Source organism: Lissotriton vulgaris, chromosome 1_1 (genome assembly GCF_964263255.1).
Source record: "Lissotriton vulgaris chromosome 1_1, aLisVul1.2, whole genome shotgun sequence".
NCBI classification, from domain to species: domain Eukaryota; kingdom Metazoa; phylum Chordata; class Amphibia; order Caudata; family Salamandridae; genus Lissotriton; species Lissotriton vulgaris.
This window is the reverse complement of record NC_141685.1, coordinates 800,564,076-800,582,353: the sequence shown is the minus strand read 5'-3', so window position 1 is coordinate 800,582,353 and position 18,278 is coordinate 800,564,076. Positions and strand designations below refer to the sequence as shown.

The 18,278-nt window shown below is 49.5% G+C and overlaps 1 protein-coding gene across 1 annotated transcript in view; it reads right to left on the bottom strand.

The window, feature by feature from the left end:
* Positions 1-18,278, bottom strand: part of COP1 (COP1 E3 ubiquitin ligase) — a 917,107-nt gene that overhangs the window by 494,610 nt on the left and 404,219 nt on the right. Inside the window, exon 12 of the mRNA XM_086956597.1 lies at positions 15,890-16,033. Within this exon, the coding sequence (XP_086812723.1) occupies positions 15,890-16,033 (144 nt within the window). The remainder of the gene's footprint in view (positions 1-15,889; positions 16,034-18,278) is intronic.

Below are 18,278 nucleotides of genomic sequence, written 5' to 3'. Positions count from 1 at the left end.
GCCACCGCGCTGCTGGACATTTTGCGGCGTGTGGCTGGCGGTCCGTGGTGGGGCGCCCCTTCCGTGGCCACGAAAGGAGCGAAAGGCACCCGATTGCTGGCGTGGGGCCGTAAGGCCCAAGGACTTGGCCGTGGCCCTGGAGTCCTTGAAATGTTCCAGCGCATGGTCTGCCTTGTCGCCGAAGAGGCGACGGCCATCAAACGGCATGTCCAGGAGGGTGGCCTGGACATCGGCCGAGAAGTTGGCGGACCTCAACCAGGCGTGGCGTCGAACTGCCACCGTCGTTGCCATCGCCCTGCCCAGTGAGTCCGTGGTATCCAGCCCACACCGGATAGAAAAACGTGCCGCATCTCGGCCGTCCGCAAGGGTTTGGCTGAGTTTAGCCCTGACCTCCTCAGGGCATTGTGGCAGCACCTCCGCAACCGTGTCCCACAGAGTGTGGGTGTAGCGGCCCAAGAGACAGTTGGTGTTCACTGACCGTAGCCCTAGGCTCACAGACGAGAAGACCTTCTTCCCGAACTGCTCATATCTCTTGGATTACCTGTCGGGCGGGGCCGACGGGAATGCGGTCTGGGAGTTGGAGGCCTGGATGACCAGACTCTCGGGGGTGGGGTGGGTGGACAAAAAGCAAGGGTCGCCCGGTGCCGGGCGGTAGCGTCTGGCCACGTTCCTGTCCACAGGGGGGCCTGTGGCGGGCTTGGACCAAGTGCCCAGAAGAACGTCACACAAGGCCTCGTTGAACGGCAGGAGGGGCTCCGCGGAGCCGGACTGCTGTTTGAGGACCTCAGTGAGGAGATTAGTCCTCACGGCCGCGACGGGGAGCTGAAGGTTTAAGGCCTTAGCTGCCTTCGTCAACACTACACTGTAAGCAGAACCCGCCTCCGAAGCCACAGTCGGGGGCGACGTAAATCCAGTGTCTGGCGAGGTGTCAATACCACTGGCCTCCCCAAGCTCATATGTCCAGTCCTGATTCGACTGGCAATCGCGTGCCAGAGGGTCCTCGGACCCCTCCCATTGCTCCTCGTCACCTGGCTCCTGGAGACCAGGATTAACAGCCAGGGCCTCCTCGTGGAGATAGAACTCTCCGAAGGCCGACGGAATCGGCGCCCAGCGGCGCCCCTCCGACTCCTGAGGAGGACCGTAGGAAACATTGGGGGCGGCAACCACATCGGCCGCCGGGGACGACACCTGAAGGGACGGCGCCGGCGAGGTCGTAGGGTCGACCGGCGAGGTCCCGGATCCGGAGCCGGATCCAGCGAGGTCGTGCGGCGCCGGGACCGAAGTCGCCAGCGGCGCCGGGCCCGAAGTACCCGACGTCGTCGGGGCCGAAGCGCCCGACCCGGAAGTGTGGAAAATGCAAACCATCTTCCTATCGATGCCCAGGCTGCTGGCGCAAACCGCCTTAGTTCCCATGTTGAGTAATTACCAAAATAAAGAGACGGGCGCTGGAAGCAGGAATCAAGAGCAGAGTTTATTACTCATGAGGAGAGACAGTCATTTCGGACACGAAACACAGTGTCTTTCGGGAGGTGCTCTAACAAGTGAGCTGAGACTCTGGCTTTTTATACTCTACAGAACACATGATAACACAATCAGGACGGTGTGACGCAAAAGGAAAGACATCCCTATAATCCTCGTGGTGATCCTATAATCCTCGTGGTGATCCTACCCATATACATTCACAATGGGGACCCTTGACCTGCTGATAAGAGGGGAGGGCAATCACGCAACTGAGTGTTTTGCAGGATGTGTACGCCTGATCATAGCCCAAGGGGTGGGGTGGCTAAGACCAATAGAGGATCCTTTGAAGAGGAGTGACTTCATACAATAAGGGCAGTAAATGGTATCTCCTGGCTCAGGCGATGGCCTCGGACATATGTGGTCAGCCGGACTCGGGGGAAAAGGGTCATCAAAGGAGTGGTATTAATGCCGCGTGGACAATTGAGTGCGGAGGGAAGGCTTGTCAACAGAGGGGCATTCATGGAAGGGAAGGAGGTGCTGGTCAGGCGCGGCCCTGACCCTCAAGGACAGGGCTCTGCGTAAGAAGAGGGTTTATGACTTGTTTACGTGAGGAGAAGGGAGGGGTAGCCAGGGTGGACACAAGGACAGAGTCACACAGAGAGCGAGAGAGATCTTATGACCCGTACATGAGAGCGGGGGCAGTCAGGTGCAGCTGGGGGAGGGCTATGTCTGCTAAGGCAAAGGATGCCTCTCCAAGATGGAATAGGGGGTTTTGTGCGAGTCAAGGGGGAGAGTTGCCTTTCACAGCGGGGTCGTGCAGAGGGAGAGGGCTTCATGGTTTATGCATGTGAGGGAGAGAGAGATTTTGAATACACGCGGAAGGGGAGCCAGTGATTCTAATCTTAGGCGGGCAAAAAGGGCCAGGGTGCCTAAAATGGCTGTCATGTATACACGGGTACAGGCCTTTGCCGGCAGTAGGATGTAGTTAAATGCTTTACGGTATTTAGGATATGCGCAGGAAGAGGAGTGGGAAAAGGGAAATGAACGTTGCTTATGTACATCAATATGTCTATTTTTCTACAGTCGCCCCTTTTTACATAGCAAAAGTTCATTTTCGTGATCGATGATGGTACATATAAACAGGGACGGTCGCAGAATTAGCATTGTCAATATTAGCATATGGTATATAATCATGGACAGTTGATGTGTTTGGCAGAATACGGCACATAGGAGATTGCATTTGTCGAGTTCCTATCATTTCAAAGCACTACATAGCATAAATGTCTCTGACTAAAAATGTAACCAATGAACAGTTTTGACCAGGTTGATGAGAGCGGAATTCAGCTCAAAAACAATATTTCTTCGTCCCAGTGTCTTTTTGTCAGTGAGCCATCACTGGTAGGCTCTAGTCCAAGTACTTTCGTTGGCGCTGTTGAGCACCGGCGGTGGAGCTATGGGTCCAGCTCTGTTCTATCCTTTCGCGTTGCAGGGTGCGGTCAGTCTTCTGCTGTTAGACCACAGTCCTGTTCCCTAAACAATCCGGTTGGCGGCGCCTTATGCTCGGCGCCCACAGTTCTATGGCAGCACCCTATTCCCAGTGGAATGCAGTTCGTTCCTTTGGCAAAAAGTCACGTGGAGAAGAGGGTGAGTGTGGTTCAAATAGTCGATAGGGGAGAGGGTGGAGCTGGGTCAGAGTTCCTGGGACACGCAAAAGGGACCAAGGGAGCAAAGGATAACAAGCAGGCAGGCCCGTCAATCGGGCCCAAAGAAGGGGGACGGAGACTCCAGGCACGCGTGGGTTCAGCAGTCGGAGGGCTTCAAGGCGGCCCACCGTTTTTCATTTTCCACGTTGAAATTGCGGTCTCGTCCCGTATCCTGTTTTTCTACGGCTCCACCTTTGGTCGAGGTCACACGAGTCCCAAGATCCGCAGCCAGGCTGTACGTCACTTCCGACCCATCTCCTTCGGTGATCGTGAATCTTTGAATAGGTACAAGACAATGTTTCAGTGAAATGGCAAAAGAAGATATCTATGCATGCTGAATTCCTCCCTCAATTATACGCTCATTGGTCACAGTCAGAGGTCCATTACCAAGCAGTGCACGTGTCAGTATTCCTACTGGGCTCATGGCAGGTCTATTCATCGTCTTATTTATAAATCAAGTGAGGTTCCCATCAACTGTGCATTACATCATATTCAGCATTTTACAGAACATTTCCCATCAGGACTGGCTATCCTTTTTGAACAGGGCGGGGGTGCTATTATCGAGAGTCAGGCAAAACAGGGTCTTCTCGAGGGTCAACAACTACTCATGTGTATCAAGTTTATATTCGGGGCAGCAATTGGGGTTTACCGAAAAAATGGGGCGGGGATGCTTCGGGCGCTTGCGCTTGGGTGCAAAAAAAAAGGGGGTGGGGCAATCCGGGCGTTGGGAGTTCAATCTGGTCGTTGGCGTTCGTCTCTGAAGAACAGACCTAAGGTGCCATTGACATACAGTTCCCCTATAAGTGGCCAGATTTGGGGGACTTTAGTCGTCTTACCTGTCCTTTCCTTCTCAGCCAATTCAAGTTCATTCATTTTTGCAGAAAGGAGAGGCAGTAATATGGCGAGATACAATTATTTTAAGTTTCGGCCAATTTTCGCTGAACACCTTTGCGTTTAATATATATCAAATCAGACTGATGCCGGTGGGGCACAATTTTACAAATGAAAGAGAGAGAATAGGCAGACTCTCATAGAGAGTGAGAGTCGCCAGCAATCTAAACGAGCCATTCGGTACACGTATGACATGTAGGGAGAGAGAGAGTGAGAGAGAGAGAGAGAGAGACGTGTACAAAAATAGGTCATTTAGTGCGCTCACAACACGGAACAGCAAAGGTTAGGTAACATGCAGATACAGACAGAGGGAAGACATAAATCCGTACATTATACACAAACTCAGACAGGGAGGACGGCACATGTATTACACATATATAAGACATTCATGACAAGACAGGAAACAATTGTTAGCCTACAACATCTGTTTTTATCCGTATATCCTACGTATCTTTACTATCCTGTTTTATCTATGTGCTTGCTCTTTCTACCCTTCCCCCCTTTCCCTTCTCGCTTGTCACGCCTGCGAGCGTTCCCAATTACCAATACTAACACCTCGGCTGGTCGATCAGTGATTAACCTGGTCGTGCTAGTTACCCATGGTTGGATCTTAAGCCATTTTTCTGTTCCCTCCTGTGGTGGGAAGTTCTCCAGGCTGAGGCAACGGCAAGCATTGATCGGGAGAACAGTCGGGCAGCTTGGCTATATCTATAAGAGTGTGAGAAAGGGGGTAGTGCATTTTGAACATCAGCAATATTTCTAACTTCCTAGACGGGTGGTGCCGTGGCAACCCTTACCTGTATAATTTTTCTTTGTCCTTTCCCTACCTAGTCAAACGTCCAGTTACATTATTTAGCACGTCATTTCTAGTCAATTTTTCGTCATTCAGTACTTGTCCAGTTTCTATGTCAGTCCATCCTCTCAGTCGCTATGTCCTAAGGAGGAACAGTCATGTTAAGCCTACGTCTTTAAAAAGTTTATCTGTTATAACGACTAAACACAGATTTCCCCTTTTCCCTTTTTCGTCGGTGGTCCGACCGTCGCTCTTCCATACTTCAGTCGACGTTCTGACGTGACCTGCAGAAGGGAGGAAAAGAAGGGGTAGGGGGGGGCAGCATTCAAAGCACATCATCATGCAGTAGTTCGAAAATGTTTTACCTACCATATACTCGCCCTATCTCCTCGTACCGCATTCCCTTGCCCCTTCGGCATTTCAGCCCAGAGGGACCAGTGGTGTCATATAGATAATCATTGACGATCTGAGTATCTACATGAGCTACCTGGTCGTAACCGTCTTTATCGGGTGCAAGGGTGACGGTCAGAAGGCATTTTCTGTGGTGTCATTTTTAAGGGTATCTGAAAACACTTTTCCGGTTGCTTGTGGCACATAAGGTAGCTGCCAAATATCTGATCCCTTTTGATCTACATCCATCATCATACTTAATCTTCGCTCGCAGTAGTAAGGCATTACAAAACTTATTAATGCAACTGCAACGACCATGCTTTCTCCTTCAAAATACTTTTAATAAACGGAATTGGTAGCAGTTCATTTCATAAAGTGCAGCAGTGCAAATAAAATCGTATTGAAATTACCTTACAGGGCAGACATGATGCATGTCAAAAATTCATTATTAATCAATTCATAATTCATTATCCAATACTCATTCTTTATCTAAATTACACCAATTCATTTTCCAACTCATAATCAGTACCCACCCTAAGTCAATTCATTGTCCAAGCACATGCTCAATATCCTTCATATCTACTTTCATTATCCAAAACGTTATATATATATATCTCGGGGTTAAAAAGTTGCAAGGTCATGGTACAATAAAGTTCATTCAAAAACTCTCATTTTGTGTCGGCGCCATTTTGGGTGGGGTCAGGCGAGTTCCAGCACAGTCAGGATGTCTCTAGTCTTGCATGGCTGGCCCAGAGCCTTCCGTTGGGAATTCAAAAAGTTTTGTGCTAGAAGGTTAACAGTCTAACAATATGGACCATGAGTCAAAGAGTGGGAAGGGCGGCAACAATTTTCCTACCGGGTCATCCTGGTGTTCCTCCGGAACTGAACAAGTCTGTGCCGTGGCTGCATTTTAGCCAGTTCTAATCCGAGGCTGGCGCCGGCAGGAGTTGCACCGATGTCGTGGTTCCCGGTGAAGGGGGCGGGGGCACCCATGCAGGGGGTCGGGGGCCCCCCGGCTCTTATAGAATCTTCAAGGTCGAGGAGAGGCGATATGGAGCGAGTGCCCGTCCTGGGCAGAAGACCGCTTTATGATGTTGACCCTCTTTAAGTAAGAGCATTGGGGTGTCGCTGGAAGCCTCCACCTGGAGGGAGGTGGGGGAGGGTCGTTCGCGCCGCCTCCCCCTTCCAGCGACCCCGCGCCGTTACTCGGCTCCGTCGTTTCGATATTGGCCGTGCTGGCTATTGAAGATGGGGGGGGTGGTCGGCGGCTGAGGCAAGACAGCCCCCCCTTTCCCTTGACATGTGGCGGGACTATCTGCAACTGTCCAGACGTCGACATGTGGCAGCACTACCTGTAACTATCCAGGGAATTTGACATCTGGCGGGACTACTTGATTCGCCGCCATTCTCGCCTTCGGCTTCTGCCTTCTTCGTGGGTCGGACCAGGCGAGAGACAGAAGGGGGGGGGTGGTCGGTGGCTGAGGCAAGACAGCCCCCCCCCCCGTGGCCTGCAGGGCAGCGGAAGAGGAGAGAAGGAGAGGACTCTGCCATTCTTTGGACCGCCTGCCCAACATCATCTCCTCCCGATCGTGGTCAGGCGGGCCCCTCGTGCCTCGAGGCCTCGCCTTCCGGATGGGCGTAACCGTGGACCTGTTGCACTTTGGGAGCTTCCGGAATGAGGGTAGGTACCTATTTGATTGTTTCCATTTCATGTGACCGTTATTTGGGCGTGGCGGGCAATGAGGCAGGCATGTTGGGAACAGGAACAGGCAGTGAAGCCTCGCTACCTCGTGGCTATTTTTGCTGTCAAACTTTTCGCCATTTTATATTTCTTGTTACGAACTATTTCTAATGTTTCTTATTTTTAGTGGAGTCAAAAGCTCATCAGGGGGTTACTGACTTAGCCTGATTTCCTTTTTATTTTTCTTTCTCTTCCTTAGCGTGTTTCGAGCTAAAGCTTTCTGTTAGTAGGGAACGGTGATCACTTCATATTTTTATGTGTCCTTTTCACTGGGGGGGGGGGGTGGTACATCTGGACGGACCAGACGAGTCCCCTCCAATAAATGGTCCGGGGTGGAACGAGATTATCGATCAAAAGGGGAACATATATTCCTTCATTAGGGTATCATCCTGGACGGACCGAGCGATGTACTTCCATTTACCAGGGTAGCCTCCTGGACGGACCAGTCGGTCTATTTCTACTAAATGGCCCATGAGTAGAGAGCATATGTCCTCCATAAGAGTAGTCTCCTGGGCGGACCATGCGAGCTACCCCACAATAACCAACCAGTGGGGAGTGGGTAGGACTGACGAATTCACAAAGGGGCATAACCTACCCTTTTCTGCTTGCAAAGACTAGATAGAATATCTCTATTCCACGTTGTTTGCAGGCGGAAAATACCTCAAACGAAACAATGCCTGGAACAACAATGTCCAGGTTTTCAATCAATCAGTGGGGAGAAAAACAGGCATGACGGATTACAACGGGGACAAAAGTCTGCATTACCTGCCCTTCGCTATCCAAAAAGGAAGACAGAATATTTCTACTCGTCTCAGTTTGTAGACAGGGAAGATCTCAAAGAACAACCATCGACTATCAACCGACTTCAAACAATTCTCAAAGAACAACAATCGGTTATCAATCGACTTCAAACAATTCAGTGGGGAGAAAGGTAGGCATGACGGATTAATACCGGGGACAAAAGTCTACATTACCTACCCTTCTCTATCTGCAAAGAGGGACGACGTTCCTATTCGCCGCTGTTTGCAAACAGAGAATGTCTCGTTCTCAAAAGAGAACCAATATGTCAAGTAGCCCTCAAAGCTAAATGAACCAATACCAACAATGCCAGTATACAAATACCGGTTTTCAATACAAACAATCAATCAATCAGGTGGACAGAGCCACCCTACCAATCAGGCGTAAAAACACCCTACTTAATCTTACCCGGACCGGACCATACGGATAGTTCTTCGACTTCCTCCTCCAGCGCCCGATCGTTCTCTTACTCCATGTAGCATTCCTGTGGGATTCCAGTCAGGACAATAGGTCACTTGAAGAGAGGTCCGTTCAGAATTGGTGAAGTTCTGTCGATCGGCCGCCGGGCGAGGGCCCTCTCAAGGCAGGCATGCCCCGATCATTTAGACGTTCACTTCTTCATCTGGATCTCTCTTACCGAACCCTATGTCACTGATGGGCCCCGCGTTGGGACGCCAATTGTGGAAAATGCAAACCATCTTCCTATCGATGCCCAGGCTGCTGGCGCAAACCGCCTTAGTTCCCATGTTGAGTAATTACCAAAATAAAGAGACGGGCGCTGGAAGCAGGAATCAAGAGCAGAGTTTATTACTCATGAGGAGAGACAGTCATTTCGGACACGAAACACAGTGTCTTTCGGGAGGTGCTCTAACAAGTGAGCTGAGACTCTGGCTTTTTATACTCTACAGAACACATGATAACACAATCAGGACGGTGTGACGCAAAAGGAAAGACATCCCTATAATCCTCGTGGTGATCCTATAATCCTCGTGGTGATCCTACCCATATACATTCACAATGGGGACCCTTGACCTGCTGATAAGAGGGGAGGGCAATCACGCAACTGAGTGTTTTGCAGGATGTGTACGCCTGATCATAGCCCAAGGGGTGGGGTGGCTAAGACCAATAGAGGATCCTTTGAAGAGGAGTGACTTCATACAATAAGGGCAGTAAATGGTATCTCCTGGCTCAGGCGATGGCCTCGGACATATGTGGTCAGCCGGACTCGGGGGAAAAGGGTCATCAAAGGAGTGGTATTAATGCCGCGTGGACAATTGAGTGCGGAGGGAAGGCTTGTCAACAGAGGGGCATTCATGGAAGGGAAGGAGGTGCTGGTCAGGCGCGGCCGTGACCCTCAAGGACAGGGCTCTGCGTAAGAAGAGGGTTTATGACTTGTTTACGTGAGGAGAAGGGAGGGGTAGCCAGGGTGGACACAAGGACAGAGTCACACAGAGAGCGAGAGAGATCTTATGACCCGTACATGAGAGCGGGGGCAGTCAGGTGCAGCTGGGGGAGGGCTATGTCTGCTAAGGCAAAGGATGCCTCTCCAAGATGGAATAGGGGGTTTTGTGCGAGTCAAGGGGGAGAGTTGCCTTTCACAGCGGGGTCGTGCAGAGGGAGAGGGCTTCATGGTTTATGCATGTGAGGGAGAGAGAGATTTTGAATACACGCGGAAGGGGAGCCAGTGATTCTAATCTTAGGCGGGCAAAAAGGGCCAGGGTGCCTAAAATGGCTGTCATGTATACACGGGTACAGGCCTTTGCCGGCAGTAGGATGTAGTTAAATGCTTTACGGTATTTAGGATATGCGCAGGAAGAGGAGTGGGAAAAGGGAAATGAACGTTGCTTATGTACATCAATATGTCTATTTTTCTACAGAAGGACCTCCCGACGGAGCCGATCGGCCCGAAGGCGCCACGGGAACCGACTGAGGAGGGAGGGCCCTCATGGCCATGAGGTACCTCTCGACCTCCTCCTGCGACGCGCCGTGCCCAGGGACCCGAAGGTGTGGGGCAGGCGGCGACGCTTGCGACTCCCGCGGAGCCGCGTGGGCGGTGTCGCCCGAGTCCCCGGTCGCATCGTGCGAGCGACGGGGCGGGTCGGAGGATCGATGGCGTCGCTCCGACCTCTCATGCCTCTTACCTGAGGACTTGGAACCAGACGATCGGTGTCCACTCCCGGAACGTCGATGACTCCGACCTCGCGACCTGTCCCTCGACCTCCCGTGGGACCGGGACCGGGACCTGGAGCGGCGCGGGGCCGACTGCCTCAGCTCGAGACGCTTGCGGGACCGCTCCCGCCTAGCCTTCGACGTCAGGGCCCGGCAGTCGGAGCAGGTTCGATCGTCGTGGTCGAGGCCTAAGCACTTCAGGCACCGGCGATGGGGGTCCGTGACCGACATGAGTCGGCCGCACTTCGAGCAAGGCTTGAACCCGGGCATCCCTGGCACCGATAGTCGAGAATCGACTAAATAGAGGATCAAAAAGATCAAAAAAGTTTTCAGTCAAAAAGTGACTGGGGGTAGAGCTTCTTCCGGATCTGCGCTAGCTGGCGCGGAAAAAAGAAGAACTGACGTCAGCGCGCATGGGCGCCGTCTATATTCTCCGACGACGTCATCCCGGCGCTCACGACGCCGACGACGGACGCGGAGCCGCAGACGACGCCTACCAGCGCGCAGGGGTATTGCTACGCAAAAAATTTCCGGATCCAGTCTGACGCCTGGGGATATTCTAAGGTAAGGAATCTATCACTAACGTGTCTCTTTCAGATGTATCTGTCACTACTGTGAAGTCTGGTTGGGGAAGGGAGAAAGTTCTGCCTCTGACCCAATCTTGGTTCGTTAGCCACAACTGCAGGTCCCGTGCAGTTACCTCTGAGATCTGGACTATGTTAGAGAGATTCCCCTGTTGCTGTGCCCACTGGGACTTCAGGTCCCACCACAGAGCCTGCATATGCCAGTGGGCATGTGTTACTAATAGAATGCAGGAGGCCATGAGGACCAGCAGCCTCAGAGTCATTCTCACAGAAATCCAGGAGAGAGGCTAAAACAGCGGTATCATAGCCTGAATATCCTGGACTCGCTGCTCGGAGGATACATCTGAAACAGCACTGTGTCCAGAACAGCTCTGATGAAGTCTGGTTGGGGAAGGGAGAAAGTTCTGCCTCTGACCCAATCTTGGTTCGTTAGCCACAACTGCAGGTCCCGTGAAGTTACCTCTGAGATCTGGACTATGTTAGAGAGATTCCCCTGTTGCTGTGCCCACTGGGACTTCAGGTCCCACCACAGAGCCTGCATATGCCAGTGGGCATGTGTTACTAATAGAATGCAGGAGGCCATGAGGACCAGCAGCCTCAGAGTCATTCTCACAGAAATCCAGGAGAGAGGCTAAAACAGCGGTATCATAGCCTGAATATCCTGGACTCGCTGCTCGGAGGATACATCTGAAACAGCACTGTGTCCAGAACAGCTCTGATGAAAGGGAGCGTCAGAGAGGGAATCGGGTGTGACTTTGGCACGTTGATAATGAACCCCAGTGAATGCAGAAGGTTCACTGTAGTCTGAAGGTGGTAGACAAAAGCCTGTGGCGATCCTGGCTTTAGAGATAGGGGAAAAACTGGCACCCCATATCTGTGCAGATGATCTGCGACCATCACCATCACCTTGGTAAACACTCAAGGGTGCTGGTAAGGCCAAAGGGGAGTACTATGAACTAAAAATGCTTGTGGTCAACCGTAAACTGCAGGTAATGCCAATGGGCAGGCAGGATGCAAATATGAAAATAGGTGTCCTGCAAGTGCAATGCTACCATGCAGTCTCCTGTGTCCAGGGCAAAGATACCTGGGCCAAAGTGACCATCTAGAACTTCTCCTCTTTGAGGAAGAAGTTGAGGGTTCTCAGATCAAAGTCTTTTGGGGAACCAGAAAGCAGCAGGTATAGCAGCCACTGCCTACTTCTGACACTGGAACTCTCTCTATGGCTGCTTTGGCCAAGTGAGTCATGACTTCTTCCTCATGGAGCAAGGACTAATGATTCTCCATCAGCCGATTGTGAGATGGGGCACAGGGGGAGGATTTGAAGGGAAGGGAGTAGCCTCTTCAATGATCATCTGCACAACCCATCTGTCTGATATTATGGCCTGCCAGTGGTGGAGAGGATGACCTATTCAGCCACCAACTGGATGCCCGTTATCTTGTAGGCCAACATTAGGACTGCTTAGAGACCGCGGGGGGAGTGGTGGTTGTGGAAGACCTCTGTCCACCAGATCCATGGGTCTGTATGAACAGTGATCTCACCCCACACAGCCTGGAGAGGCAACATGGGGCGGTGGCTGGAGTAGGGTTGACGAGGTGGAAAACCCCTTCCGTAGACATGATAGGCAGACTGGGGTTGACGAGGGGCAACTGAGAGGCCCAAGGAATTAAAACGCTCCAGCGCAGAGTCTGCCTTGTCCCCGAAGAGACGGTTAGCATCAAAGGGCATGTCCAGGAGGGTAGCCTGGACCTCCCCTGAAAAGTCAGATGTTCTCAACCAGGCGTGGCGTTAAAGTGCCCTCCTAATCGAAACCGCTCTGCCCAGCGAGTCGGTTGTAGCCAAACCACACTGGATAGTAAACTTTGCTGCATCTCTCACATATTTCACTGCTTGGGAGAATATGGCCGGGTCCCCTTCGGGACCTGTGGCAGCACTTGTGTAACCATATCCCACAGTGTGGGAGGAGCAGCCCAATAAGCATGCAGTGTTTACATACTGCAACGCAAGGCTAGTGGAAGAAAACATCTTCTTTCACAAGCTGTCCAGACTCTTGGATTGCCTTTCCAGTAGTGTGGTAGGGAATGCGCCATGGGACCTAGAGGATTAGACTACCAAGGTCTCAGGGGTGGGATGTTGAGTAAGGAAACACGGGTCCCCAGGTGCGGGCCAGTGGCGGCGGGCAATTGCCCTGTTTACAGGAGCCCCTGTACTGGGTTTGGACCTGGATTATACTAGGACAGTGCTTCATTAAAATGGAGCAATGGTGCTGAAGAGGAAGCTCCCGGCTGCAGCACTTCCTTCAAGATGTTAGTCTTGACAGCCACTGAGGGCAACTCAAGCTATAGGACCTCAGCTATCCTCTTCACCGCCATGGAATAAGATGCTCCCTCCTCTGTAGCCATTTTAGGGGGGAAAGCATATCAGTGTCAGGGGATGAGTCTAGACCACTGGCATCCCAGAGTTCCTCACACCAGTCCATTCCGGGGCCTCCCAACTGCTACTCCAAAGGGTTCAGTGACCCCTCCTATTCCTCCCCGAAGCCTAGCCCTTTAGAATCAGGCTCAGGCACCAACCTAGGACCCATCAGTCCTGTTGATGCCTGAATCAGCGTTCACCGAAGTCGTTCCGGCTCTGTGTCAGATTTGTGAGAGTATATGAGGCTGGCGCCTGCTGCATTGATCTCAGGGCTGCCGTTGGAGGAGGTTGCTGCGGCACGACCGGCGCTGGTCTGCATCTGTTATTAGATCCACTGGGGCTCGTCGGAGCCGTGGCCAGAGCTTTCTGTATAGAACCCGATGGGGCCTCCTCCGAACCAATGGGGCCCAAAGGCGCTCTGGAGGGGTTGGTCCGCTCAAATACAGGTCGCATGGCCCCGTAAATTGGTGGTCACTTCACTTCCTGAAAAAAATGGGAGGCTCGCCTTCAGCCGTGGCAAAGATTCTGAGGAACCATGCCTCAAACGACGATGTTCCTTCGTCACAACAGCCACCGGCCATGGCTAAGTCGAAGCACGCTTTAACTTCTTCTGCTTCTTCCTCGAGTGTCCTGTTGACCTTGATTGGAAGAAAGACAACTTGGGGCTTTTGGAGCAACTCACGACCCCCCTCTCGATCAAGAGCTCCTTGGAGTCACACAACACAATGTCGCCTCCCAGGCCACTAGCAGCTTTGTGGACTGCTCCCTCAAAGCCTTTGGTGCCATTGCCTGGGAGTCTGAGTGTGACTCCAAGTCCGCAGATACACTAGATGTGGGTCTGTAACCGACATGGTGAAATGACAGGTGCCACACGGTTTAAAACCTTTCTTCCTCCAAGACATCACCTCAACACAACATGAGGAAGCATTCCTTGAAATTCGTCAAAACATCAAAAAAAAGTCTGTCAAAAAGCGACAAGGGTTGCCTTTTCTCCGGATCAGCACTAACTGGTGCTGAAAGAAAAGAACTGACGTCAGCGGCCCGAGGTGGCACCCATATAGGTGACACAGCGCCGATGACGCCACGCGGAGCCACGCGCATGGTTATTGATTGAAGAAAAATCCCCTAGATCCAGTCTGACGCCTGGGAAATTCAAAGGTAAGGAATCTGGGGCTAGATGTCTCTATCAGATAGTGTAAAATCAAAATAAAAGAGCACAGGTTTTGGGGGGAGTGCAATGGAGTCAAGGTGGAGGGATGGAGGGATGAGGGGGAAAAGCAACACACAAGAAAGAAAGCAACACAGAAAGTAGGGCAGAAGTACACAATGAAAAGCACAACATGACAGCAGGGATGAGGGTGTTTTGTAGGAGGAAGCACACAAGTGAGACTGAACAACTCACAAGGAACAGAGTAACACAAGGTAGAAGCGAACGAGGGAGAGAGCAATACAGAGCGCATTGCAAGTTTGATGGGGAAAAGCACATGAGAGGAAGGCAGCACAAGAGGAAGAGGCATTTAGTGGGAGAGAAGTACATGAGGTGGACAGGTAGAAAACACATGTACTCTCATTGATAGCTTAACCCCCCAAAAAAAAGTAGTTCCCAAAAAGTGAAATGTGGAAGGATTCAGAGTCAGCCAATCAAAAGGATGACGTAGTGGCTATCCTCCAAGGTAGGGACAAACACAGGAAGAGGAAGGTAAGTTATTGAGTAAGAAGTAAACAAGTGAGAGTGACCATAAAGCCATCTAATGGTAAGCAAGGGGCATACGGTAAGCTCAAAGTAAGTTGTAATACATCTTTCACAACTAGACAGCTTGAGCTGTCTGGTAGGCAATATTTTAAAACAACAAGATCACAAGTGTCAATTATGCACACACCTAGAGATAGCATCCCAAATTAAGCCTCTAAGTGTCCGAGGGTAAAGTAAATAACACAACCAGAGTCTACCCTATGTGGCTCACGCCCACAGGCTTTCTGCTTTGAAGCAGAATCTGTGAGATAAAGGAAGCGCAAGAAATTCCCTTTTTTAAGCGGCATAGCTTTGTTTGACGTGTAACCAATTAATTCTCCATCTACTGCTGTTCTGTTTTTTTCTCTCTCTTTACGACACCTGCCCCACAAGAAAATACTTTGCAACGTCCATCCGGCTGAGCAAGCGCAATACAAATAGAAAAGGCAAAAATAAAGGCAGAAATGCAAAAAACAAGAAATTTACATTCCCACCTCAGCAATTTGCAAAATAAAGTTTTATTTTAAAAGTATTGCATCCTGTTAAGATTCAAACATTGTCTAGAATGCTGTTCACTTGCACAAAGAACAAGAAAGTATTGTTATTTTCCAGCAGAGAGAGATACACCAAGCAGCAGTTTGCAATCAAGTTTCTAGATTAAAATTCACAAGCTTTAGACAACGTCGGTCCTATTTTTGAGGTTGATGTGATAAGAGGGTCAAGAACATCTAATTCTAAATCCAGGGTTCCATCTGCTGGAAGCACGTGCTAAAGGTTCAGAGATTAGAAAATTGAGTTTCAGATGAAACATTGTGCACCTACCAAAAAGTTCTTCAACTTGCGATCTACAAGTCCATGCAAACCTTGTCAATAAGGGTCTTGCATACGTCCCACCGATCTTAGATATGATCAAAGCTGCACCACATGAACGAGCACACCTCCAACGTGATCTTGGAAACGCTCAAACCTGGCCTATCCATGGCCTGCACACTCCTAAGGTGATCTTAGAATTACTCCAAGCTGCCCCAAATGTGGTACCAACACACTTCTTAACTGATCTTGGATTTTCTCAAATCTACCCCTAACTTGGGCCCAGGAACAGTCTTCAGTAATCTTATAATTGATCAAACTTGCACAACGTGTGCCCAAGACACTTGCTGCCTTATACTTGAGTTTCTCAATTTTGCCCCACATATGCCTAGCACACGTTTTACCTGATCTTGGAATTACAGGTCATCTCGTTCTCGGGGTAGTGGATATCCACTGCATCCTGGATGACTGTTCCGTACTCGTACACTTTGATCTTCTTTGTCACCCCAGCAATTGCAAAGTAGTCACAGTCTCGGTCAAATTCAATGCTGGAAGGAGACAAAAGTCACATCAGATGTCAAGGCAGAAGAGGGATACGATAGTCGTGGGATGACAGATCAAGAAGTAAAACACAGAAGCTCAGGAAACCAGAAAACTATTGTGAATAAAGGAAGGGTTGTGTTACTTGAAGTAATACCTCCTGCACATGGTAAAATTAATACAACCAATGTCTGGAAAAGTTCAGTAAAATATAAACATGTTTCCACTCTATCTTTCAACATCTCCCAAGTGATGGAATGGTCTCATAAATAACTTTTAAATATCTTGCCCCAGTCTACCTCAGATGTTTAAACGCCCTCTTCTGCCTGAATGCCCATTCTGCATGCCCAGAGCTCTAATGCTAAGGAGCTCACACCAAGAGAAGACCTCAGTCAACATAACTCAAGCTGGCACCTTCCAGGCATATTAAGTCCACAATCTAAATCCTAAAACCTGTACAAATGACACAGCCTGCAGTGCTGTCTACACTAGAAACTCAGTTCCCAACTTACTTACCCGCTTTCAGGTCTTATTAACTCTTTGCAAGAGTTCTTCCCATGGCCGTTAATTGTTAATAAACTCAGTGGACAACAGAGGACCTCAGTGTGTGTCTTGCCACAGAAGAGGTCTACTCAAATCTATCTCCAAAAGAAGTTCTTTTGCTATGGGAATGCAGAAAGTAGCAGAAGAAACCAATGTACTAATAATTGATTAAGAAATAGCTGTCCCTTTCCTCATTAACCAATCAGATGGACAAACCAAAATTACTGTGTTATGTTAATATAGATTAATGGATAAAACATTTATAAAACAAAACACCCACTATTTCCCAGCCAACCACTGGCACTATTTAATTTGTTTTGCAGGTTTTTATGAAATATTGAATCGAGTTTGTTTTGATAAATGCACCAAACCATTCCCCTGAAAATCCTATAGTAGGAAAGCTGAGGATCATTGGTACCTTTATGCCAGTCATCATTGAAGAAGTGCCAAGGGAACTAAAATTCCTTGAGCCCCTAACACGACCGTGGTCTGAACAAAGGTGCTCCTAAGGTGTGTAGGAGAGCCAATGTACAGACTTTTTTTTTTTATTATTATAATATTTTTTGGGGGGGGGGGGGTTCTGCGTTTCATATAGCGCAAACTTGACCTGAAGGGATCACAGCGCTTTACATGAGCATTGGTTTCGTTAGATAAGGACACATTCATTTTTGTTAGTCACAGTGAGATTAAGTGATTTGCCCAGAATCACAGGATGTTGAGCATCGTTGCTGAGACTCGAACCCGGTTCCCCAGATTTCAGGTCGACCGCCCTAGCCATTAGGCCACATCTTCTCCCTTTTTAAGAGGCAATGGCTAAAGTCCCAGGGAACAACATGCAATCAGCCCACTTTACTGTTAGTGACAAAATAGCAAATGCTAACTTATCCTCTCGGTTTATAGACAGGCCCGTAGAAGAAAAGGTTAATAACCAAACTAACCCTTTCTGGTATGGATTTCAAGGAGGCCAGGACTGTAACAAGTAGTAACAGGATAATCTTTAAATAACCCTGAAATTACGCATGAGAAACACTTTCCCACTATGACCCAACAACACTTATACCTGGTGCTTTTCAAAGGAACATTCTAGTTGGACCAGTACATCAATAGCTGGCTATCAGTAAACCATTTTGAGCAAGAAGGCGATGTGATGACTGCGATTGTTGATACTGTTTTTCTATGTGCTGCAATCCTTTAAAGATGTAATACTAAAAACCGTGCACATGAGTTGAAGCACCCGTAGAAAAGTAAACACTAAACTGTATACGGGTATTAACACACCAACACATGTTGAAATGTGAGTTTACCTGTTCAACACCAGGAAATGTACCACCCGCCTTCCAGCTCCACCTGCAATGTCTGCCTTCAAAAGCAGGCATTCCAACATAATGCACAAGGAAGGTTCCCTAGCAACAATCTGGACTGGAATTCTACGTCACAATGTATGTAAAACGTACAGTCTAATGTCGCAATGCACTTCAATAAGGTACTTGAGTTATTGCATAATTTGCCTGTGCTTGTCTTCTGTACATTTTATTTCAAAGTGCCCGGGGAATATATGGAAATCAAATATGATGGAATTTAAATATACCCCCAGCAGCTCAACATGTGCACTACATAACCGGGTATGAATCTGGTACTCCGGGGCAGTGTACAATTCGGGTGCATGTCTAGCAGTTCTTACAAAAGGAGGCTTAACAGAAACAAAGAGAA